The sequence below is a fragment of the Anopheles stephensi genome, chromosome X (genome assembly GCF_013141755.1).
Source record: "Anopheles stephensi strain Indian chromosome X, UCI_ANSTEP_V1.0, whole genome shotgun sequence".
Classification (NCBI taxonomy): domain Eukaryota; kingdom Metazoa; phylum Arthropoda; class Insecta; order Diptera; family Culicidae; genus Anopheles; species Anopheles stephensi.
Window position 1 is genome coordinate 2,195,272 of NC_050201.1, and position 23,889 is coordinate 2,219,160.

General features: G+C 49.9%; 4 protein-coding genes across 4 annotated transcripts in view; 2 read left to right on the forward strand and 2 right to left on the reverse strand.

Annotated features, from left to right (window-relative positions):
- Positions 1 to 16,144, forward strand: part of LOC118504199 — a 28,142-nt gene extending 11,998 nt beyond the window's left edge. The window contains exons 3-8 of the mRNA XM_036038812.1: positions 4,772 to 6,182; positions 6,250 to 7,822; positions 7,893 to 8,504; positions 12,230 to 13,470; positions 13,564 to 15,022; positions 15,107 to 16,144. Of these exons, the coding sequence (XP_035894705.1) occupies positions 4,918 to 6,182; positions 6,250 to 7,822; positions 7,893 to 8,504; positions 12,230 to 13,470; positions 13,564 to 15,022; positions 15,107 to 15,640 (6,684 nt within the window). The 5' untranslated portion in view covers positions 4,772 to 4,917 and the 3' untranslated portion in view covers positions 15,641 to 16,144. The remainder of the gene's footprint in view (positions 1 to 4,771; positions 6,183 to 6,249; positions 7,823 to 7,892; positions 8,505 to 12,229; positions 13,471 to 13,563; positions 15,023 to 15,106) is intronic.
- A 130-nt stretch (positions 16,145 to 16,274) lies between these two features.
- Positions 16,275 to 19,394, reverse strand: LOC118504771 (cation-independent mannose-6-phosphate receptor). The gene is made up of 2 exons (XM_036040115.1): positions 19,308 to 19,394; positions 16,275 to 18,245 (listed from the first exon to the last, which is right to left on the reverse strand). The coding sequence occupies exons 1-2, from the start codon at positions 19,392 to 19,394 to the stop codon at positions 16,275 to 16,277; spliced, it is 2,058 nt and encodes a 685-aa protein (XP_035896008.1).
- On the forward strand, positions 18,957 to 21,412 carry LOC118503405 (ragulator complex protein LAMTOR3 homolog). Its single transcript, XM_036036614.1, has 3 exons — positions 18,957 to 19,072; positions 19,280 to 20,829; positions 20,910 to 21,412. The coding sequence occupies exons 2-3, from the start codon at positions 20,786 to 20,788 to the stop codon at positions 21,238 to 21,240; spliced, it is 375 nt and encodes a 124-aa protein (XP_035892507.1). The 5' UTR covers positions 18,957 to 19,072; positions 19,280 to 20,785; the 3' UTR covers positions 21,241 to 21,412.
- Positions 21,273 to 23,697, reverse strand: LOC118503353. Its single transcript, XM_036036545.1, has 3 exons — positions 23,305 to 23,697; positions 21,894 to 23,231; positions 21,273 to 21,825 (listed from the first exon to the last, which is right to left on the reverse strand). The coding sequence occupies exons 1-3, from the start codon at positions 23,492 to 23,494 to the stop codon at positions 21,452 to 21,454; spliced, it is 1,902 nt and encodes a 633-aa protein (XP_035892438.1). The 5' UTR covers positions 23,495 to 23,697; the 3' UTR covers positions 21,273 to 21,451.
- Between the last annotated feature and the right edge of the window lie 192 nt (positions 23,698 to 23,889).

The window sequence follows — 23,889 nt, forward strand, 5'->3', positions numbered from 1 at the left end:
AGCGTTGAGCCTTTTTTTGTTAAACCATAATAATTCAAATCGCCATTTGTTTCTGTCCACTGCTTACCCACCGTGATTCGGCGTACTCCACAAAACTGCACACATTTGCGCTTTTGTACCCTCCAGGTCGGTGTTGCAGCAAAAGAGCACTGCAGAAGAAACTAAACCCTTGAAGGTAGAAATTGTACACCGGAACCGGAGCCAGCAGATTAGCGCTGGACGGCTGTCGCTCCACACAAAAGAGTTCCCCACCCTGGCTGCTCTCTCGCTCGCTCTTCCTACCCAGACTAACCTCTACATATGTCCTGAGTCTTGGGACATTGAAGAGATTTGATTTTGCGTGTGTGTTTGTGTGTGTGTTTGTCGACGTCCACTAGCAGGGTATCATATTTTGCGTACCGTGCGTACACCACGTGTCCCCATTCGGATGACATATTGCGCCAGACTTTTATTCAATTCGCTGCCCACCGAACCGAACCTTCCCCGGGGGATCGTCGTGGCTGGCATGTGGAGACAGCGACTCGGCAACTTTATCAAATTTAACGCTCTACCACGGGACATGCCACCGCAGACGGACGGGTAGTTTATCCCAAAACGTCGCGCGACATGATAAACAAGCGCTATCAACAAAAACGGACCTAATCTAAAGAGGGCCTGGGTGTCTCTCAGGACTTCAGGACGCACACTGAGGAACAGCCGGAATCGCTGACTGTACTTGTGAACCTCACACATTGGAACAGGAAGGGAGACCCAATAAAAATAGAGCTAACGAAAATATATTTTGCTCGTTTGCACGTACGTGAGATCAGCCGACATGGTTGGTGCTCACCAACCCAAAGCGGATGATGTTTTGGGGCGAGTCTCATTAGGCAAATTTGTACAATGCTATATAGATAAAAATTGTGCTTTGTTTTTATTGGTGAATTTTTAAATACTTCCCATTGTTTTTTAATTTTCCAAGAAATGATTGTCCAGGACTCTTCCCATCATTGCCTCCGTAGAGAAATCGAACAAAAGATTAACTCAATGAGGTACATCGAGTCACTCGACAGGATCCTGTCTACGACATAGAGATCTAGCCACTTATTTGAGGGTTATTTAGGCCACAATCTATCAGCAATCTGATTTACAATTCAAAAAGACTCTCTAAGAATAGCGTTCCTAAAAGAACTCCTCTTTCCATACAACCTGAAATTTACGTTAGAACTCCAGAGTTATGTAGACGTATACCACGTAACCAGACCAGATGTACTAGTAACGCTTTTTTTTTAAATCACAAAGCCCGCCGCCTTATTCTTCGATATCTGGAACACCTGCTCGGAACCGCGTGCCAATAGCTTGTAGGAAGAAACTGGGATAACTAATCGCGTTCCATTTCCGTTCGGATAAGATGGGGCACAAAGCGCGACCATTTTCACTATTTTACACCTTCCCCACTGATTACTGCTTGCCTTCCCGAAACTCCGCCAAAGAATAAGGACAGCCGGGCTTGGAATTGGTTGAAGCGTACCGATGAAGCAGCACCGGCGATTGGAAAGTTAGTCCCGTGCTCCGGAGGCCTCCCGGAACAGATATCCGGAACAGAACAACCGTGAACACCGTGGAATTATACACATTCGCGCCGGTACAATAATACCAACACGCCAGACGAGAGAGAAACTCTTCATTTTTCCGCCCAAAATATAACCACAACACATGCCAAACAAAAAAAAAATGGCTGGTGTAAAGAAGGTAATGGAAAATGGCAAGAGTGAACAGAGTGGGACGAACATTTCCGTGCTGGAAAATCAATTAGACCACCATCGGTTGGGAAATCGATTGACGGGAGGAAATTGAACCTTATCGGTGCTTTTCTTTTCGATTTTGGGCGTAGCGGGGCGAGCGGCGCGAGTGTTAAGGTTTTGCATGAACAGTTAATTTCGCGCACAGCCAAACACCTGGGCACTGGGCGCGAATATTCGATGAAGTCCGATTTAGCGGATGGAACAACTTCAACAAAAAAAAAAGGCTAGAAAGCTTAAAAATTTAAACTACCTACTAATAGCAACCAACCAACTTAAAAGGTGGAAAACGATTTGGAAATGCATCCATTTTCCGACTCTACCTCATGGGAAAACCTAAAACCCCCGGGAAAATCTCCACACGTTCAATGGGAATGTTGATTTATTTTCTCTCAGTGCTCAGTGCTTCCGATTTCTTTTCCGGCCTTCCGCAGGTTTAATGTTATGCGCCCATGCGAAATTGATAATTGGAGTTTTTGTGTTTTTGTTTTCTTAAAAAGAAGAAGAATTTGCTTCACATAACAAGAAGAAGAAGAGGAAGAGACACAAACAAACTAACTGGAGCCATTTTTCCCAAGCACTCGCTTTCATGGTTGGCGATCAACGTCGAAAGTGATATTTGTACGGGTCACGAACTGATGACGGTTTTGTTGATTATCAATGTCACGTCGTCGAGACACTGGAAGGTTGTCGGAAAGCGAAACTAAGCTCGTAATGGCACCTTTGCCGGAGTGTGAGCGTGTTGGAAGGGTGGCTAGATTTTTTATTCCATTTGGCTTTGGGTTGGCAACTATTAGCCTGCAAGTATGCAATCATGGACATTGTATCTGTTTCGCTGAGATTCTCCGAGATAACTCCAATCCAGAGTTGCTGAAACAGATCTCAGATCCTCAGCAATAAGGTCCTTCTTCTTCTTCTTCCTTGGCACTACAACCTCGAGAGGTCTCGGGGCTGCCATTTCTGGCTTTCTGTGACTTGATTTTTACCCATAGTAAAGTAGTCAGCTCTACGTAAGGGAGGGACGGTCTAGATGGGATTTGAACCCCGGTCCTGACGAGTGAAGACCGGCGCCGTTGTCGCCTCGGCCACTGGCCCGGTCCCCAATAACCGCAATTAGGTTCAACAGTGTCCAAAATTATCTTATTGCATACCTTCAGGCGCATTTTACTCACAAGTGAGAATTAAAATCTAATTAAAAACAAACGTTATAAAGGTATCCTCCCCACACACACACACACACCCGAAAAGATCACGTAGTTGAAAAAAATAATACCCAGCGGAGCATCGTTTCCCACCGTTTGTTGGAACTCTGCAACAAGAGTCAGTGGTTAGCATTGAAAAAAAAAACGAAGTGAGCAAATGGAGAAAAAAGCCCCCGTGTTTTAATAATGGCATTGAATTGAAAGACGGCCCAACCTAACACGAGCTACCCCTCCCCTTCACCCTTTGTTTTGGGTGGCCGTGGAAAACAAATGGAACAAAACTATCGACCCCTTCAGGGTGGTGCACCATTTTTTCGCGCTCGCACAACCTTCCCGCTTTCCCTTTTGTTGCCGTGAAGAGGTCAAGAGAATTGTCGCGGGAAGGGAGGTGGGCGGAGAAGGGGCGAGGGTATAGGTGAATGAAAAGCCGTTCCACTTGCCGTGAGCTGCCGCCCATCTTGCTCTAGCATCTAGTCTGGCTGTCGCTTTCGCTCGGCCCCCAATGCAACCGAAATTCGAGCAGTTTCGGATGCTTCGCCGATCTTGCGGGCGGTGATTATATCACCTCGAAAAGAAAAAGGTTGTAATCAGTCGCAAAGTAATGAGCTAACGAGATAAAACGAGCGGGGAAAGAGAACGACCACAGATCGACCTCGACCAAAGGGTCGATAATAAATTCCCAAATTAAACATGAACCCATCATTCGCCGTTGCTGCGCGGCCACGGTTCGTTGGAGAACGTCTGCAGACACTCCCCGGAACAGGGCCTTATCGGGGTATCACATCATCAGACGCCCAGCTGAGGGTGTGGGATTCGTTTCGGATACTCAATCTTCGGGCCCGGTCGAGTTGAGGTTGCTTCGAAGCCCACCGGAAGTGGACAATGAAAATGGAGAGGCTTTTCCCACCGAACAGCAACCCTCTGCGGAGGTCGTTTGATGCTCGCTTTCTGAAGTATTAGGGTGGGGGGGGAAATTATTGAAACGATTTTCGCTCCACATTTTCACTGCCCTCGAGTGAAAGCCACACGGTGAGAAAATGTATATCGGCATTCGGAAAAGTGATCGCCCATCATAAGCCAGTAGCTGGTGTTTCTATTTACAGATACCGACCATCAGAGGTATCTGGGTAGAATACTTCAGATGTGAGGTCTGTAAAGTATTACGAGACCGGAAACCCTACAACCACGCCACAAACCGGCGGGCAGTTCTTCTGTCCGGGAAGCGACACATCCCACTAAAACCAGTCGTCCGATATTATCCTCACCCTTAAGAATTTTACACCACGCGCATCCAGCTACATGATCGGCGAAACGGAACCGAACATAACATACATGGGGAGGGCGCGATGAAAAACCAGAGGAAAAAAAACCTCGCACACAAAACTCGCTTGACCGTGCACTTACACCACTGTCCACTGTGTAGCGCGCGTCTTCCATCGGTGATGCAAGGGCAAGAACCTGAACGTTGTAAAAGCAACGAGAAATCTCCGTTAGGTGAAGCGCTGCGAATCGAAATCGTACCCAAATAGGAACCACCGGTCCAGTACGCGCGAAGTAAACGGACCAGAACCGCTCGTAACGCAACAAGTGAATGGCGGCCATCGGCGAATGGCTGGTTCTTTGGAGCTAAATAGGTGTAGAATCAAATTTTGACAGCGGACAGTTAGCTGCGGTCAAGTTTTTGCATCCTGGTACATCCAGATATCCATCCCATCTCCAATTACTGTCCGTGGCTCTCGTAATGTACTCTGTTTCATGGATTCTCTATCTTCTCTCTTTCTGTTGCAGATAGCTGAACTAGACACAAGACATCGAGGAAATGTGTCATCGGATGCTGTCACCTACCTAGAGTTATTTATCCTTCAATTACCGGACTATCAAACAACGCTACAAGAAACCAGATATTGAACTACGTTCCAATTCGAACGATCAAAATGAATGCTCCCAAAGGGATGAGGCCTCGCCTTCGGACATGGCCTATGCTGATGTCGGTACTTCTGCTGCAGATACTGCTTCACCCCAGTCAAGCATTTCTCACCAGCTACCGAAGTGGGCTCGGACTCGATGGTTTCGGCATATGTCCGGCGGACGTGCGGAACTGCTCCTGCCGCTCGTATACCGGTGCCGAAACCGAGATCGACTGTCCGGAAGCGGACTCAACCGTGCATCTACGCATCGAACCGCACCAGTATGCAGAGATGCGCTGTCAGCGCAACCGGCGCATTGACTTCGACCAGATACCGCAGCTCTCGATCGGTGACACGAACCGTCTAACGATCGACGATTGCCCATTTCCGCGCCACCAATCCATCCTGCAGCTCGTATCGTTCCTGGGCACCACCCAAGTAAAGGTACTCTGGCTAAAGAACAACGCAAACCACGAACACAGTGTCTCACTAGTGCGGCACCACTTTGCCGGACTGGAGAATCTCGACCGACTAGCCATCAGCAACGCGAAGCTCAGCGATATCGGACCGGACCTGTTCGAGCATCTGCCGAACCTGACCTGGCTCGATATGCGGGACAACATCTTCCGTCTTCCGCCGACCATTTTCGATGCACTGCCGAAACTTCGCATACTCGAGCTGAGCTTCAACAGTCTGGAGGAGCTCGATCCACGATTGCTGCGCCATCTGCCCAACCTACGACTGCTCACACTGTGGCACAACAAGCTGCAAACTATTAGCCGCCAGGTGTTTACCGGTGTACCGGAACTGGAGCGTTTGGATCTGTCCGCGAACCAGCTCGAAACGATACCGGCCGATCTGTTTGCCGATCTGCCTCGGCTGACCGAGCTGGCGATGGGCTTCAATAACTTCCACACCCTGCCAGAGGGATTGTTTCGTGCCAATCGCGAGCTGCGAAAGCTGAAGCTAGCTTCCCAGCGTGTCGAACTCGAAACGTTACCGCGCGATCTGTTGCAAAACCTGCCGGCACTGGAACAGGTTAACCTGGAGCGGGTGGGACTTGCCAGTCTGCCCGGTACGCTGCTGCACGGATCGCCGAACGTCACCCAGGTGAACCTTGCCTTCAACCAACTTCGCCAGTTGCCTGAGGATCTCCTGCGAGATCAGAAAGCATTGTACATACTGCAGCTACAACACAATCAGCTAACCAGTCTCCCAGATGGGTTGCTAAGGAATACCGGTGAATTGCATACTCTCCGGTTGTCACACAATCAGATCGGCGAACTATCCACGTAAGTACACTCGATCACACATCCGTTCTATCAGGTTGAATAAAACCCGTTCTCTTCTTCATCGTAGCGACGTACTGAAGGCATTGGGCAAGCTAGAGGAACTTTATCTGGACCACAATCAGCTACACACGATCGAACTGCACGCGTTCCGATACACTACCGCCTTACACACGCTCCATCTGCAATCAAATCAGCTAGCGTTCGAAACACTCAACACCCTCCCTGGAGCTGTCTGGAATGCGAACGACGAGGAACCGAGCGAGATCCCGGCACCGGACGAGTTCGGTATGTTCGTACAGGACGGTACACCCTTCCAGCATTTACATCAGTTGCGGGATCTCGACCTCTCCTCCAACTGGCTGACAACGGTACCAAGAGATCTACTCCTCAACACACACGAACTTCAGCGACTCAATCTAACGCGCAACAACATTACCAGCCTTACGTACGCGAACCTCCAGTTTCTGGCACCCTCCATCACGGTCGATTTGCGCCACAACAGCATCATCGAGATCAATCTCGCCGATATGGAGCGTTTGGTTCTGCTAGAACGCCGCAGCTTCGAAGAGCAAACTGGACGGGCACGCATACTGCTAAACGATAACCCGCTCAACTGCAACTGTATCGTGTACGCATTTGCACAGTACATACAGAACAAGCTGGCCACCGCTGTGTACGATCGGCTGGACCTGGTGGCGGATGCTCTGTACTGCCAGGGTCCCGAACATCTGCAGGGAATGTTGATCAAGGACGTACCGACGCGTGAGCTGCTGTGCGATCTAGACACACCGTCAACCCAGATACGCCACTGTCCGGCTGCATGCCGGTGTTACATACGCCCCGAAGATATGGGTGTAATCGTGGACTGTAGCGGGCAGGGTTTGTCCGAGGTGCCACAGCTTCCCCGTCCAACCACCTTTGGCTATCGCTTCATCGAGTTGCACCTCGAGAACAACAACATTAGCTTGCTGCCCGATATGGCACGAATGGTACCCGGTGGATGGAGTGAGGTGCGTGAGCTGTACGCATCCAACAACACGATCGGCACACTGGAAGCGGACCAGCTGCCGAGCGGTTTACGTCTTCTGGATCTCACCCGCAACAAACTCAGCGAACTGAACCCGCTCGTTGCGGAAGAGCTGACAGCTAGTACGGCACTGACCACGATGCGGCTGGCCCACAATGATTGGACCTGCGAGTGTGAGGCAGCACAGTTCATGACGTTCGCTCACAAGAACCAACGACGCATAGAGGACTTTGCACGACTGCGATGCTCGGACGGCCGGCAACTGGAGCAGACCACGCTCAACGATCTATGCCAGGACCGTACGCACACGATCGTGCTAGTGTGTGTCATCGTATCGATAATCGCTTGCCTCGCCGCCCTACTCTCCTTCGTTTACTACACTTATAAGCTCGAGCTGAAGGTATGGCTGTTCAAGCACAGCATCTGTCTCTGGCTCGTGGCGGAGGAAGAACTGGACAAGGATAAGCTGTACGATGCGTTCGTGTCCTACTCGCACAAAGACGAAGCGTTCATTACCGAGCATCTGGTGCCAACGCTCGAGCGTGAACCGATGAACTTCAAGCTCTGCTGGCACGTGCGTGACTGGACGCCGGGTGAAATGATCTCCTCTCAGGTGAGTTTCTGTCTGTAACACCCTTCTCAGTAGACTTTCCTCGATATTTACACTCCACTTCCGCTTTCAGATATCAAGCTCCGTGGAGCAATCGCGACGCACCATCATCGTACTTTCCAGCAGCTTCCTGGAGTCTCTCTGGGGTCAGCTAGAGTTCCGTACGGCACATCTTCAGTCCATGGCCGAACGACGCAACCGTCTAATTATCGTGATTTACGGCGACATTGGTAACATTGATGATCTCGAGCCAGAACTCCGAGCCTACCTGCACACCAACACGTACGTGCGTTGGGGCGATCCATGGTTCTGGGATAAGGTGCGCTTTGCCATGCCCCATCCACCGAAGGTGCGCGGTGGCAGTGGTGCTGGAACCGCTGTCAAGGCCGGCGTCAGTACTGCCGGCGGTCTTTTCATGAAGCAGATACAAGGTACCCCGGTGGATGACAAAATGGAGCTTATCAAACCGCAGACAGCGCCTGCCACACCGCCCATCCTCACTACACCCCCGACCGAACCTACCCTGGCACCCGCTTCAGGCCCATTCATCATTAGTGGCAACGGTACGGCAAATGGTGGCGTTACTCCGCCCGTATACTATCACCAACCGATCAATCCGTACCGCGCCAATGGACACATTAACGGTGCGTTCGTCATCAACAGCAATGCAAAGCAGAGTGACGTATAGGCCGGAGCCGGTAGATGGTACTTGAACCAAAACCAAAAAAAAAGGAACAGCGAACGAAATTAGACAAAAAAAAAACAAAGCGTGACTGACACGAGAATAGGCATCAACCAAATAGACTGAGCAATGTAGTAAATTGATTGAGCACTAGACAAACACCGTTGTGCACGAGGCACTCCTATCAGAGGAGTGCACCTTTCATAGCTCCGTTGGCCTTCAACCCCAAGAAACGAATCAACCCAAGCGGCATTAGTATTTCTATTCGCGTATTTAACGATTGTGAAGATGTTTTCTGCGCGTACAAACTTAATTTGTGTTTTAGGACCTGTTTGGCTCTATTTTCCCGGTAGGACTTTTACTTTGACTAACCGATCCTGCCAAACTCAATTTCTACCGAACATCCAAAGGCTCTGTTAGCGTTAGGAAATACCGATCAAAGAAACCGACCGACGGTTTAGCAAGTAGTAGTACTTTATTTTTAAATGGCATTTTTCTCCTAAACAAACCCCGATCCTATCGCTTCCCCCCACGGTGGGTCTTCTTACCAATAGATCTGATGTAGGTGTGTTTTACATACGTTTTATTGCCAAAAACAACAACAAAAAAACAAACATGTAAAAGATCGCAAGGGGAAATCCCCGGAAGCGTGACCGTGTGTGAGTGTGTGTTTAATAACTTAAGTTAAGTCTTTGATCGAAGACATCATTGTTACCCTGTCAAAGGCACGTCTGTCGATGTCTGTTTCCGTGCGACCGGTCATTATCTTGCACCATCATTTTTTTATACGTTCTGTGCAACATCTCCGCGCTATCCCTGGAGCCTACCGGCTTTTATAAATCTCTATTCGGCATCTGGCATCGTTTCGCTAGATTTATGCATGTGAATAACAACTAGAGTTAATGTGTATGTGTAAGACTATAAGCAAACCGTGTTGTGCACTTCGGTGGCATAAATAAACGACAATGAAATGAAATCCTCTGGCGAATTCTACAAATTTCTACCTAGTTTGATGCGGGGCAGTTTTCGGATAGGATGCAGAGTTTGATGACGGAAAACCCCATGGTGTTAGTACACAGAACTACCTCAAGAGGGATAACCCTTTACCCCGTACAAATATCAGAGGTAGGCTCATCCAGAGTTAGTCGTAATTTTCGGACTGGGTTATTCCGGAACGCAGGGTACCGAGTTCCTGTACCACATTACAGAAATAGAGCTAGATTGCAATAGCGTTCCTGAAACAAAAGCATTGATTTAGCGGACAGATCACTGTTGCGAATAGCGGTTTCATCTCGCATCAGCTTCAAAGTACAGTGCTGTCGATTCATTACTTCGTTTAATATTCAACAAGACATAAAAAAAACATTCTGATCAAGCGATGTACCAGGAAATGGTTAAACTCGTGCTGTTTTCTCATGGGTTAAACCCATCGTTTGAAGAGGTTCCCGGTTTGTTAACGTTACTCTCTAACAGGAGTCTGATACTTTTGAGCCTGAAAGATTAAAGTCGTTAATCAACACATTTCACCATGAATATCGCTTCTTTCTCTACCTGTTAGGCACTATAACTTTCGGGAGGAGTTTTACTGACTTAATGGAATAAAACTACCCCAATTCAAACAAGTAAGTCAGTGGTATGGACCAGCGTATCGGGAAACGGTTCAGATAAAGTTTAAAAATGGCCCCGCTCGTGCTGGAATCTGAGCGCCATAACAACTAAATCGCAAGCTGATATTAATTTGCACAGCCATCAAACGTGCCTGCAAGGGAGCGCACAAGAACCGGCACAAAAAAGAGAAAAAAAATCAATAAACAACACACAACCCGGTTTAGAGCCATCGGAGTGCACTCGGTTGTCCAGTAAATGAGTCATCGGTAATGAATGCCCTTGCATAGGTACGACAGGGGACTCGCAATTGCAATTGCGCTGCATTTAAGCAGTAGGGGCAAGGGTTTTATGCTCTGGATTCTTCAAGGGCGGTAGGTTTAATTTATTTTCGAGGATTGCTGCTAATGCTGAAGATATTCCGAAGATATTCTTTGACAGCTGTTAGGTTCCAGATGTTGGGGTTAAAAACGCTTAACCAACTTTACAACATGTCTGGCCCTCTCTTGACTATCTTATACCCGTAGTTGGATAGTCTTGGTTCTTGAGAATAGTGATCTGGAGTCCCGTCTCGGCTACTTCGGCTTTCATCTACGTTACTCTGACTACTTCTCGATATCTGAAGTGTAGATATAGAAAAAAAAATCAAACTGCTTGGTCAGATTCGGCAATGGAACGGCAGCTTGCAGCTTTATCTCCCAACATACGATCCTATGTACGCAAAGTGGACAGCGAGATTTGTACATACATAACCATTATGTTCTACGAATCCCACGTAGCCCAGGCGATGCGGAACATTGGCTTTAGTCGCGGGTAAAACCCTGCTGTTTTGTTTTAAAAGATTGACCGTGAGAGTCGCGAGTTCGGTCGACTCTCTACACTCCGTACAGCTCCAGTACGCTCTCGACAGCTCGCAGTGTCAGACGTGTCACGTTGACTCAGAGCATCAAAACAACCGCATTAGCAACCTACCCGAAGCTTTCATGCTACAGTCCAACAGTGAACAGTGAATGGTGCAAGTGTATGGGTGCGTGTGTCCGCGTTCATCCACCATGCTATACGATGCCAGTAGCGCCAGTGTACGTCCGAAACAGCTAAACTACCCATGCGCTGCGTTACGGTGCGTGTGCAACGAGTGACGGGAAAAACCCCGCCAAAGTGAAAATCCGAAACGGAAGCCGCATTTCAAACGTGGTTGTCGCGTAGTGCGTAATTGACACTCGGAACCGCGTAAAAGGTAAGTTTAAGACGTATAACGACACAGTGCGAACAGTGTTGACTCTGGTCGGACAAGGGAATTCGTCTAGCGATCAGCAACAACAACAGCTAGAGGAGTTGATTTCAGCTTCGTGCGCCATCAACATAACCGGTTTCGGACAGCATCAACATCAACGCAGCACACCACTGAGTGATAAGCGTGCCAGTGTGTGCGAAAATCGTGCACGATCATCTCGTATGTAAACATGGAGTAAATACGCACCCTGCCTTCATCTGATCAATCGAACCAGTCTCACCAACCAAACCCTCGTCGCCACAACTACAAACACACACACACACAAGATGCTCGCATGTATACACGGCTCTTGGCGGAACTTCCAGAGACTGTGTAGATTTGCGTCTTGTACTTTAGAAAGGTCGGCAGGAATCATCCATTTTATAGGCATCGTCAGCCATTGCTGAAGCACCATGTCAGCAGATCAGTTTCCGACAATGCTGGCTCTTTCGTCTATTGGAAAGATTTGAAGAGCTCTCGTCTCCATTGAAACTCTTCTGTATGTTGAGTAAACAAATAAAACAAAGGCTTAGAGCGCTGACGGTGAGGATGTAACGTTAAACCTCGCAACAAGTGCAAATTAGAGAAAGCTTGCTATTCGCGTAAGATCGCCACCGTCACGTACACGGTTCCGACTCGCGATCGATTACAAACAGTTCGCTAGAAAATTCTAAATATTTATAGGCACATTATCGGCTATCTATGAGTCACGGTACTGTTAGGCACGGTTTGCTGTGCTAATGAAATGAGCAAGCTAATAATGTCTTCCCGAATCAGCTTAGGGGAATTACCAAACCTTTGTCTACAACACACATCTCTCAATATTTTTGTTTCTATCACTCTTCCACAGGTACTCTTCTCCCCATCTCGAGGCAAGCACCGTGACACGGTCTCTTCGATGGTCCCTGTTTGGGTGAGCGGGTTTCTGGTCGTGTTGGTCCTGCTACTACCACTCACAAATGGCCAGGAATGCTTCACGAAAAATCTCACTGCCACCGAATGGCGTCTACAGTGTCCAGGATTCCACGTCATCCTGTCGATGCGCAAATCCTCAAAGCAGCTGCGAGTCCTGTGCCCAATGAAGCCCGACTTCGAGCTGCTTCGAACAGTACGCAATGTGCCGAAGCTTGCGTTCGAACAGCTAGACTACTCCTACTGCCCGTTACCGACCGGGAACCGGTCGCTTGTCGACACGCTGGCAGGATTTCTCGACCGCGACCAGTTAAGCTCGATCACATACCTATTCTTCGTGGAGAATGCTAATAACAGTGAGAATGTAACGCTGGAACCGCAACTATTTGCCGGTCTGAACGCACTGCAAGTGCTCTCGATGAAGGCATCCGCCGCGATGCCACTGGACAATCCGGCACTGTTTTCGCACCTGACCACACTGAAGTGGCTCGATTTGCGCGAAGGTGACGGTGGGTCTCTGGTAGCCAGCACCATACTACGCCCACTAACCAACCTCAGCACACTGGAGCTGATGGAGAACGGATTATCGCAGCTGCCGGACGGGTTAGTGTCCAACATACCGACGCTCGTTACGCTCAATCTGCACCGCAACCAACTCGAGCGGCTAGATAAGTTCGTCGGACTGCCAACGCTGAGCGATATCGATCTCTCGTACAATCGGCTTACCGAGCTACCGGAGGATGTGTTTGCTGAGCTGCCGGAACTATCGAACCTGTCGCTGAGAAGTAATAGCATTACCCGGCTGCCGGCCAATTTGCTGAAGAACAATACCAAGCTGACCAAGTTCCTGGCGCAAGATCAGCAAACTACGGAACTCGTGCTGGAGGACGGACTGTTTGCCGGTTTGCAGCAGCTAGAGCACGTTTCGCTGACCAGTTGTCACATTGCAGAGCTTCCGGAAGGTTTGTTTGCCGGTGCTATCGGACTGAGGAAGCTCGAGCTAGGCCAAAACAGGCTTGAAGCCCTGCCGGAAAAGCTGCTGCGCGATTTGTTCAACCTGGAGGAGTTGAAATTGCAACATAATGCGCTGATGAATATGTTGCCCAACACACTGTTCCAGGATACCCGTCCACTGCGTATACTGGATCTTTCCCACAACAACTTAAAGAGCTTGAACGAGTAAGTGAACACGAGCGAATTTAGCTATTCTGACATCCTAGCAAGAGTTGTTAATGTTTGTTTTTTCTTCTGGTTTCTCCTTCCTCCTTGCAGACAATTGTTCAAACCGATAGCAATGCTGAGAGAGCTAAATCTTGATAACAATCAACTGCGTATAATCGATGTGGACGCGTTCCAGAAGCAGTCACATTTCTTGACCAAGCTTACGCTCAGCCACAACCAGATGTCGTTTTACGAGAACGGCAGACCTGTGTTTTACAAGAACGGTGAACCCTGGGTGTTGGATCGATCTCCGTTCAAACCTCTGAACAGCCTGCAAACACTGGACCTGTCCCACAACGAGATCGTCACCCTGTTTAAAGACTTCAAGCATTACTTGCCAAAGCTGACGAATCTCGATCTATCGCACAACTTGATTGCGTACATAAGCGACACCGACTTCCCGTTCAATGCAAGAGACATCGCAACCGTCGATCTGCGTTTCAACAAAATTACAGCGCTCGATTTTCGAACGGTGAAAGACGTACCATTGCCGCAGGTGGTGCTGCTCGATGGTAATCCACTAAACTGCGACTGTCTGGTGTATCCGATCGTACATTATATCGCTACAAACGCAACACCCTTCCCGCTGAAGGGTGCGGAGTGTGCCAGTCCACCCGAGTTGTCTAGGTACACGCTGTTCGATGTACCAAGCACGGAGCTGATCTGCGAACTGGACCAACCGAATGCTTTCTGTCCCAGCGAGTGCACATGCTACAGACGTCCGGCCAATCGTGTTGCGGTTGTGAACTGCACTGGTCAGAAACTGGTGGACGTACCGGCCATTCCGGACCCTGCCCTCGTCGACTGTGGTTCCATCGAGCTGCACCTCACGAACAATCTGCTGCGCGAGCTGCCGATATCGTTCGGCGCAGGTTGGAATGCTGTGCAGTGGCTGTATGTGGCCAACAATAATATACGCGAGGTACGATACGACAGTTTGCCGCAACGAATCGAAGTACTCGACGTCCGCCAGAACCAGATAGCTTCACTCGACGAGCGGCTCGTCCAGCAACTGGCGAATCGAAGCGCACTGTACCAGATCAACCTGTCGGCGAATCCTTGGCGGTGTGATTGTACCGAACCATTGCTAGAGTTCGTAAGCGAAAACGTGAAGCACATTCCTGACTTCCACCTGCTCCGGTGCGTCGATGGTCAACCGATAAGCACCAGCACCCAGTCGACACTCTGCCGCCGGCGGACAATGCTGTACGTGCAGTGGAGCGTCGCCTTCGTCATCATGGCGCTGATTGCGCTGCTGGGCGGATACATCTACATGCGGTACGAGCATGAGATAAAGGTGTGGCTGTTCAAGCAGGATATGCTACGGTGGTTAGTCGCCGAAGAGCAGATCGATCAAAACAAGCAGTACGACGCGTTCATTTCGTACTCGCACAAGGATGAAGCGTTTATCGTCGATACGCTGATGCCCACGCTTGAGCGCGAACCGATGAGCTTTAAGATTTGCTGGCACGTGCGCGATTTTATGCCGGGAGAGCTGATTTCCACCCAGGTAAGACTAGCGCAACCTCGGCAAACGTAGCCGGAGACCACATTCTAAACGACGTCTGTTTTCTTCTACAAACCTCATCCACAGATCACGAAAGCGGTGGAAGATTCACGACGCACCATCATCGTCCTGTCACCCAACTATCTCGAGTCGGTTTGGGGCCAGATGGAGTTTAACACCGCGTACCTGCAGTCGGTAGCGGACAAGCGCAACCGTGTCATACCGATCATCTACGAGGACATCGGCGATGTCGAGACGCTCGATCCGGAGCTGCGTGCGTACCTGAAAACCAACACGTACGTCCGGTGGGGCGATCCATGGTTCTGGGACAAGTTACGGTACGCCATGCCCCACACCCGTCGGCCAAAGGGCGTACAGGCGTCCAACAACATACGGATGGCGTCGGTTGACAAGCTCAATCTATTGCCCACGAACGCCAACCAAACGTCAACGCCATCGCTTGAAAGCACACCACCTATCGAACATCTACCGTCCGGGAAAGGCATCCCAAACGGTGAACCGTTAGCGAACTTTTGCGATCCAGCCAAACTCCCGTCGCTACCACCACCCTATACCATCAGTGACGGCAAGCTAGACCCAATAACGACTGCGGCCAAATAGTACCGAATAGATCTGTCGCTCCTGCACGCATTCGTCATTTCAATCTCTCTTACCATCAATCTCTCTTTTTTGCGACAAAACACGACGGCCTGGCCGCGTCTTGCTAATACGAATCTCTTGACACTCTATTCCTACACCTGACATTAGGATCACTAGGATCAAACAAACTATTACGCTAGGAATGTGTATGTGTGCTTGCGTCAAAAGACAGGGCAATTACGTATGTATATAAAAAATGATATTTCAATTGGAATTAAAAAAAAACAATCTTCTTCTTCTTTCTTGGCACTACAACCTCGAGAGGTCTCGGTCTGCCATTTCTGACCCGTAGCAAAGTAGTCAGCCCTGCGTACGGGGAGGCGGTCTGGATGGGATTTGAACCCCGGCTCTGCCGTGTGAAAACCGCCTCCCCGAAAAAAACAATACCTCAACGCAAATGTTGGCGTCGGCAAATGTAAATCACATACCATTTGTCAAATAAAATAATACAATTGTGTTAAAACACTTACCGCTGTTCGATCGAGTGGACTTTCCGGGGCACATACAACGGTGACGTTATAGCTTTTCACGCCTGAAATTGTTTAAAAAGGGAGAGAAAAAAGACGTTAGACAGATGCAGTATGTCCTGTGCGCTCTACATTCCCCGCTTCAGGATGGGGACCTGCACCCGCTTACCATTCGTGCTGCTGCAGTTGATCGAATCCTTTTCATTGTAGTGGATGACGAGAGATCCGGTGCGATAGTCAACGGAGGCGACGGGTTGTTTGTCACACAGCGACAGCTCTCCCAGTACGCCATTCACCGCCATCCAGCTCGCTGTCGCCGGATTGTGGAAGCTACAGTTGCTCGCCTCGAACGGTACGGTCAGTTCGGGTGGGCAGATAACGGCGGTAGCCCAGTCGAACCGATAGTGACAACCGTGCTCGATCTCGACCAGCACCGGCGTACCCCGACCGGCCGTTGCCAGACAGTGGAACGTCACGGTGGTAGATAGGTTTGTGACCGGATCCTGAGGACACGGATCGCCACGCAGATACTTCATCAGTACGGTATCGCCCGCCACGACGAGCGATACATCCGGGAAGCCGAGAGTGGTTTCGTTGCGTGCCGTTACACCGTCAAAGATAGCTTCACAGGCTGCTGCGCCGCCTCGACAGCTAAGCCCGTACTGGGGTACCAGCGGTCGGCAGACGTTAAGAAAATAGCGCAGGTCTTTGTTTGCTCCGCTGGCGCGTGCCTCGTAATTTCGCGTCGAGTCCATAAGCGGCGACAGGTCCACGTACTGATCGATGGTCGATTCGTTGTAAGCACCGCATGCCATCAGCGCCGGTTCGCAGACGAGCACCGTCTCGAAGTGTACCACCAGCTGACACTCCCCATTTTCAACAACGATCGGCGGCACAATCGTACCGGTACGGCCACCCCCGACTGGGTCAGTCTCGCAGATAAATTCTAGCCGAGTTTCCCACCGGCGGCCACTAGCCGCATCACAGACAGCTCCCGAACGGTACAGCAGGTACGGTGCGCCGGTCGTTTCATACTGCAGCTCGTCGGATATCACCCCGAGTCCGACGGACTGCTTCGGGGAGACTTCACATGCACCCGCATCTAGCGGACAGTGGCTGGACGCGGGAATGTGGCACACACCCACCTCATACGTACGATTGTCTCGCGAGGTTAGCGTGTAGGTGCGGTTTGCGAGTAGGCTCAGATCGTACTGCGTGCCCGTAATCGGATTGCTCACCGAGCAGGGTCGCGTGTCCCGGCAGGCGAGTGACGTACGCCAGACAAACTCGTGCGTACAATTATCCTTCCGGCCACGGTAGACCGGTCCCGTCTCTACGCCTTCCTCCTTGCCACACTCGAACACAATCAAGGAGTTCGGACACGGTCCCGACTTTGATCGCATCTCCATCACCAGCCGACCGGACGCATCAATCTTCGGATCCGATACAGCCTGACCGTAGTCCAGGTAATTGGTACCGTTTACCAAACAAACGCCAACCCCTGGCGGGCACATCGTCAGATGTCCGTAGCGTACCGGCTTGCACACGGACACCACAAACCGGGCACCATCCGGCAGCGGTACCTCATGGTTGGCGCTACCCAACGGCAGCAGATTGTACAGGTGGCGATTGGTACCGTCCCGTACCGTGCATCGGTTTGTCTCGAGCGCGGTCGGCAACGGCTGACAGGCGAGTGGCGTATCCCAGAAAATGAAGTACCGACATTGGTCCGGTGTGTGCGGAATAACCCGCAAAGCATCCGGCGTCCGTTCGTAGCTGCAAAGCAGTATGATGTCCAGCGTGTAGTGGCTACCGTTGCCGCACGGTTCACCCACGAACGAAAACTGCATCCGTCCGTTATCCAGTTGAAGGTGTGGCTCGTACCCGAGCGTAATCTTTGTGCCGTGGCGCATCAGGTATGCCCGCGGGTCCGTCCGGTTATCCTTCGCCGGCTGATCCTTGTCGCACACGTTGAAGAAGAAACGTTCGCCATTCTCCTCGGACGTTACGTGGTGGTTAAGGTCCGAGCTGAGGGCATTAAAATCGAACGTCACGTTGTAGAGTGGCTCACGGATGGTACAGTCGGTGCCATTCAGCAACTACAAGTAGAGGGACAGTTGATGCCGATTAGAACAAGAAGTTACAAATATATGTGAAAGCTGTAAAAATTAAGAATAAAATATTTAAATAAACTTAAATAAACATTCCATTCCAGGGCCGTCGACTCGACCTGAGTCAATAGTGGTTTCAGGGCGATACTTCTCGAGGGTACCAAGGAGCACGAGACTACTGATAAAATAAAACCAGTACCCTATTAAATTAATTCTCCTGTCGCTTAGAGATGATATTTGAAACCGATATTAGCGATCGTCAGGACAATCCAAGGCTGCTATTACAAATGCTGCAATATTATGACTATAAATATAAGAGCCATAATCCAATTGATGGTTTCAGAGTGGATTTCAAGAAGTCAGAGCTCAGGGTTTCGACTCACGACGCAGACTAGCTGTGCGATACTCTTCTTCGTCTTCTTTGGCAGCATACAATCTCGATAGGTCTCGGCCTACCATTTCTGTCTTCCTATGACTTGGAGCACGTCCTTTGCGGGATTTGATCTCCGCTAATGCATCTACCATTGGATCTTCCAAAACGGTGCGTTACTGCATCCAACATATAGTATGGGATCACAAGCCTTCAACAGTGGAGAAGTGCATCGGACGACCATGCATCCAACAAGTGTTTTCTTTGTTTGTCTAGCTATATTGCGCACCGTTTGGTTGGCTTATATATAAACGGCGTGGTACAGTGTAGCGAACGCTTATCGGAGATATGATACCACACAGCCAATCTACACCGTGGGGGCTGCTGTGCTGTCGTCAAAGCAAACCAGCAACCCCCGGATGACGAAGCGATACGGTATCGCAAGGTAAGCCAAACCAGAGAAGATCCTCGCTTCATCCTCAAGCAACCAACCAATCGAATCAAATCGCTTCATTCTAAAATATACGAAAAGATAAAAACTCGTTTTACGTTCAAAATCCTAACGTTCGTTCTCGGCTGCCAATTTCCAAATATAGTTACAGCTAAACTGGACCATGCAGTTGATTGTGGATTTTTGTTTTTTTGAATGAAGGGTTCCCCTCGATTGAGTCACCACCTACCAGCTTTGATTGTGCAGCCGTTGCCAGCAGCGTGAGCACCACCATACAAATCGATAGCCGCCGGCCGATGGGGCAGCGGGACGCCATGCCGTGTGTGTTTTTCCGCCTACTCGCCAGCCGAAGAAAAGTCGTTAACAGTACTACGGATTCCTTCGGTTGTGGTTTTCCTGTTTGGCCGGGAGCGCGCGCGCTATGATGACTCACAACAGGCAAACAGCACACACTTGCCGTTTGTAGTACCTTTGTTGAAACGTTGGCGGATTTGTAACTATTTTAGGTCAGAGTGTGCAGAGTGCAGCAATGCATTTCTTCACAATGTATTTCCTTTTTTTTTCTCTGCTTCAGTGCTGTGCCCACACGATAATGAGCAATTGCGAGACCGCTGGTTGGTAAGCACACGCGCAAACACTCGCACACACACCCAGGTGAATGTTCTATCAGTTGGCCGATAATAATATTTTCTTATCACCCCAACCACAACCACACGCACATAGGGCACACGGGCGTTTAGCACCTGTTCGAACACGCAATATGTGGGACACACAACCCGTGTCCGATTTCCGACCTGCCAACGACGCGCAGTTAGAGCAAAATAATGCTGGTTCCGTCCACCCAAGGTGACAACCAAAACAAAATTCGTCGCAGAAATTGCTTTGCTGGTCCTTGTTTTGCTCCTTGTTTTCTTTTGCCTGCTGCCTTTACTCACGCACACGCACACGCTCCTTTGTCCTTGTCCGGCTGTGTAAAACGCAACCACTAAAGGGGGTGGGGGGGGGGTGTCCTTTTTAGTACCACCAACAACAATAACGACAACGCTTGTCCTTTCTCTCGGTCCGCAGCACGCAACGGTCGAGTTAAGAGTTCAGCAACAACACAAACGATCCAGCATTGTTGTGCGCCGGTGTTGAAGATAAAAACACGCACACATGCACGCGCTCGTTCGCTTTTCCACGTCAAGTCAGCTGGACGCGCGGTACGCGAAGTAAACAGTTCCGTCCGTCCCGCATCCGTCCACCGGCTCACCGGGAACACAGTGGCGCAAATGACGCAGCAAGCTTTGAACCGTCCGCAACAATTAACGTCACGCGAGGAAAATGGGTTGAAAATTCGCTCCAAGTGGTGCCCGATTTTCCCGACCACCAAAAACACACCAATGTTTACGTTTTTATTCCCTGTTCTTCTCTCAGCGAGTGTGTGTGTGAGAGAGAGAGAGACAGCGCGCTTGACGAACTGTCAAAACGGGGTCAAAAGCAATATGGTGGAATGGTTGCGATGAACTGACCTTCTCTCTCATTCTGTCACTGGTGGTGCACCTTATCAAAACAATCGGTGACGGTTGAAGCTAGGGAAACAAAAAGAAAAACAATTTGTGCATTAAACACAATATCACACATTCCCGATAGCGCGTTTTCAACTGTTTCGATCGGCTAAAGCACCAGAGCACTGCAGAGCCCACGGAGCAAGGCGCTTCCAGCACGATGACGGACGATGTGAAACGGTTCTTCCACAACATCCAGACACGGTACGGGTAGCAATACACGGTAGGGTTATCCTACCAAGGATCTATCGACACCGTACGCCTTTGTTTTCTCTCTCCCGCAGTGTGGCCGGGCTGAACTGTATCATCATCACGGATCGGGACGGTGTGCCGCTGATGAAGGTCGGCGACGACAAATCGCTCGGCATGATCATGAAACCATCGTTCCACACCACCTTCACGATGGCGACGGAACAGTCGAACAAGCTCGGGCTCGGCCGGAACCGGAACATCATCTCCATCTACACCGGCTACCAGGTGGTGCAGATGAACAAGCTCCCGCTGCTCGTTACCTTCATCGGGACGGAAAGCTGCAACATTGGCCACATACTGGCACTCGACCAGCAAATCGAGCTGGTGCTGGATGAGGTAAAGGTTGCCGTTACCGAAACGTGAGCGTAAGGAGGTTTGAAATTTGCAACCTATGGTTTGCTTGGCAGAGGAGCGTGTGGTTTACAGTTTTATTAAAGTGCTTTTAATGTAAAATTGAATCGAAACCCGATCGTGCCGCGTTAATACGATGATGGAAAAAGGAAGGGGAATATAAAGTATGTGTATATGAACAGTAGCAATAATCTTGTGGTCGATTTTTTTTTCTTCTTTTAGCTTAGACTACGTGCAGAAGAGGAGGCTGTTGCTGGGTGCGCTTTAGCTCCTCTTCGGCGATAATACGATCGAGCGCTTTCTCGATCTGTTGCGTGGAGCGCGCGAGCTCCGTATTGTCACTGTACGAATCGTCCACGATTTCTCGCACCTTGAGCAGAAGATCCCGGAAGTTGGCCATCTGTGTGTCCATCTTTAGCCGATCAATACGGCACGACAGGTCGTCGCTTTTTGCGTTCGTTTTCTCTTCCGTCGTTTCGGCCGGAACGTTTGTCTCGCCTGTTTGCTGCACGCGTTCCAAATCCATATGGAACCAGGTGCTTATGTCCCGCACGGACAGTTCCGTCTTCTCCATGAGTCGCGACCGTCCCACAGATTCTGCAAACGAAAGCGAAAAAGTCGTTAGAAAATAGCGTCCATAATCGTAGAACGAATCCAAATCTTACTTTCTTTTGTAGCCTCACTCGAACAGTCGGATGTAAGAGCGGCTGCCTGACGGTAAGGTGTGCTGGAGCATTGTGGCAACCCTTGGCCCAACTGTGTCCCGAGATCCTTTAGCTGTGCCAATCCTTCACCAATCTGCGTTACGAAATTTTCGCACAGCGCGCGCATTTCGTCCGTTTGCGGTGTGGAACATTCGGCCAGCCGCTTCCGTGTTGCTTCGTGCTGTTCCTCGAGCGTTTCCACCAGTGCGGCCAGCTTGGCGAGCAGATTCTTTTGCTGCGTGTTGTTAAACACACCGTACTCGACGCTGCTGAACAGGCTGATGTTGCGCTTGAGCGTACCGTTAACCATCGATTCCCGGCGCTGTGTGCTTTTGCGATCAGCCTCTCCACTCTCGACCACCGCGACTTCCTCGCTCTGCATCAAATCGACCGCCTTCGTATCGAGCAGCTTAGCTTCCAGATTATCGTAGGTGGATGGGGAGGTAGTTAAACCGTCGGTTTGGCACGCATCGTTGCTTGTCGCCTTTAGCCATCGCCACACCTTCCCCAGCCAGGCGTTACAGCGTGAACCCGCCTCCGTATCGCTGCTGCTAATTTCGTACATCTTGTGGGCCATGTTGTGCCGCTTGTTGCTGTACCCGGTCGTGAAGCAATCGATGCAAAGGGACACATTTCGGCAGCGCTGACACTTGAAGCGCAGCCCACGGATCGTGATCCGGCACCCGTAGCACACCATACCGTGGGTAACGTGCTCGGTATCGCGAAGCCGTTTGCACAGCGACACCACGTTGGCGTAGTAGGAAAACAGCGACGAAAGCTTCCACAGGCAGGAAAATTGATACTCGGTCAACCCTACCAGTCCCGGATAGTTGGCGAAACATTCACCCGTGATCTGCTGTACCATGGACGGTTTCAGGTGGTCCGGTTCGCCGAGAAAGGTAAGCACTTTCGACAGTACCGTAAGCATCGATTCAAAACGATGCCTCGACACGCACAGATTGTGGTCGCTGGTAAGCCGGAAATGTTCCCACACCAGCTGCCCGTGGCTGGTGTGATCGCACAGCAATAGAAACGTTTGGCGCAGCTCCAGCACCGAAACCGGGGTGGTGCGCTTCGGATCAAACACGGCCCAAAAGAACCCGGCCAGTATCGCGCAGATTGCATCGAGATTGGGGCGTGCCGGTAGCTCGTCGAAATAGCCCATCCGAGTGGCGGCGAAGTAAATGTCGTGCACGACGCTGGTCAGCTGGGACGGTTTTATCGACGGTGCGCTGTCGATCAGGTTCAGCTGGTGACGGTTCAGGATCGAGTGAACCATATCGAACGGAATGTACGATGCTTTGGATAGAATGGAGTTCATATTAACACATCATCTCTGTTGGGAGGAAACTCAAAACGAGCGGATACTTACTGTAGAGCGCTTTCTGCAGCGCGTGCAGCTTTCCGGCACACCGATAGGTGCTGTAGCGGGAACCGGCATACTTTTCGTTGATTGTCAGCAGGATAAACAGCAAGTTTGGGTTGTCCTGTTCGGTTTTGCCGTTGTAACGATTGCGGTACAACAAATAGCCCCTCTCATCGCACTGTTGATCGTACATCATCGAGCGTTTCTTTCTTGGTGGTGATTTAATGTTCGCAGCTGATACTTTTCAAGCAAGCAACACATTCACTCAGAAGATCTTATTTACTCTCGAAGGCGAAAGGAAAATATGGAAAAACGAAAAACCTAATCAAGTGGACGGAAGAACGCTTTGAAACGCAGTTGCTTCCCTAGCCAAGGCAACGCTGTCAAAACAAATCACTTTTCAGTTGAGTTTCGGATTTAAAACAAATCTTATGCGTCGCGCCATCTGGTGGACGCTCCGGGAACCTCTTACTCGTGTGCGCTGGTTACATGTAAACAACTGTTTTTACATTTCGTTTTGTGGCGCTTGTTTTCTCTTTACGATCCTGCTTCGGAAAAAAGGACTTATTAAAAGAAAATGAATAATTATTT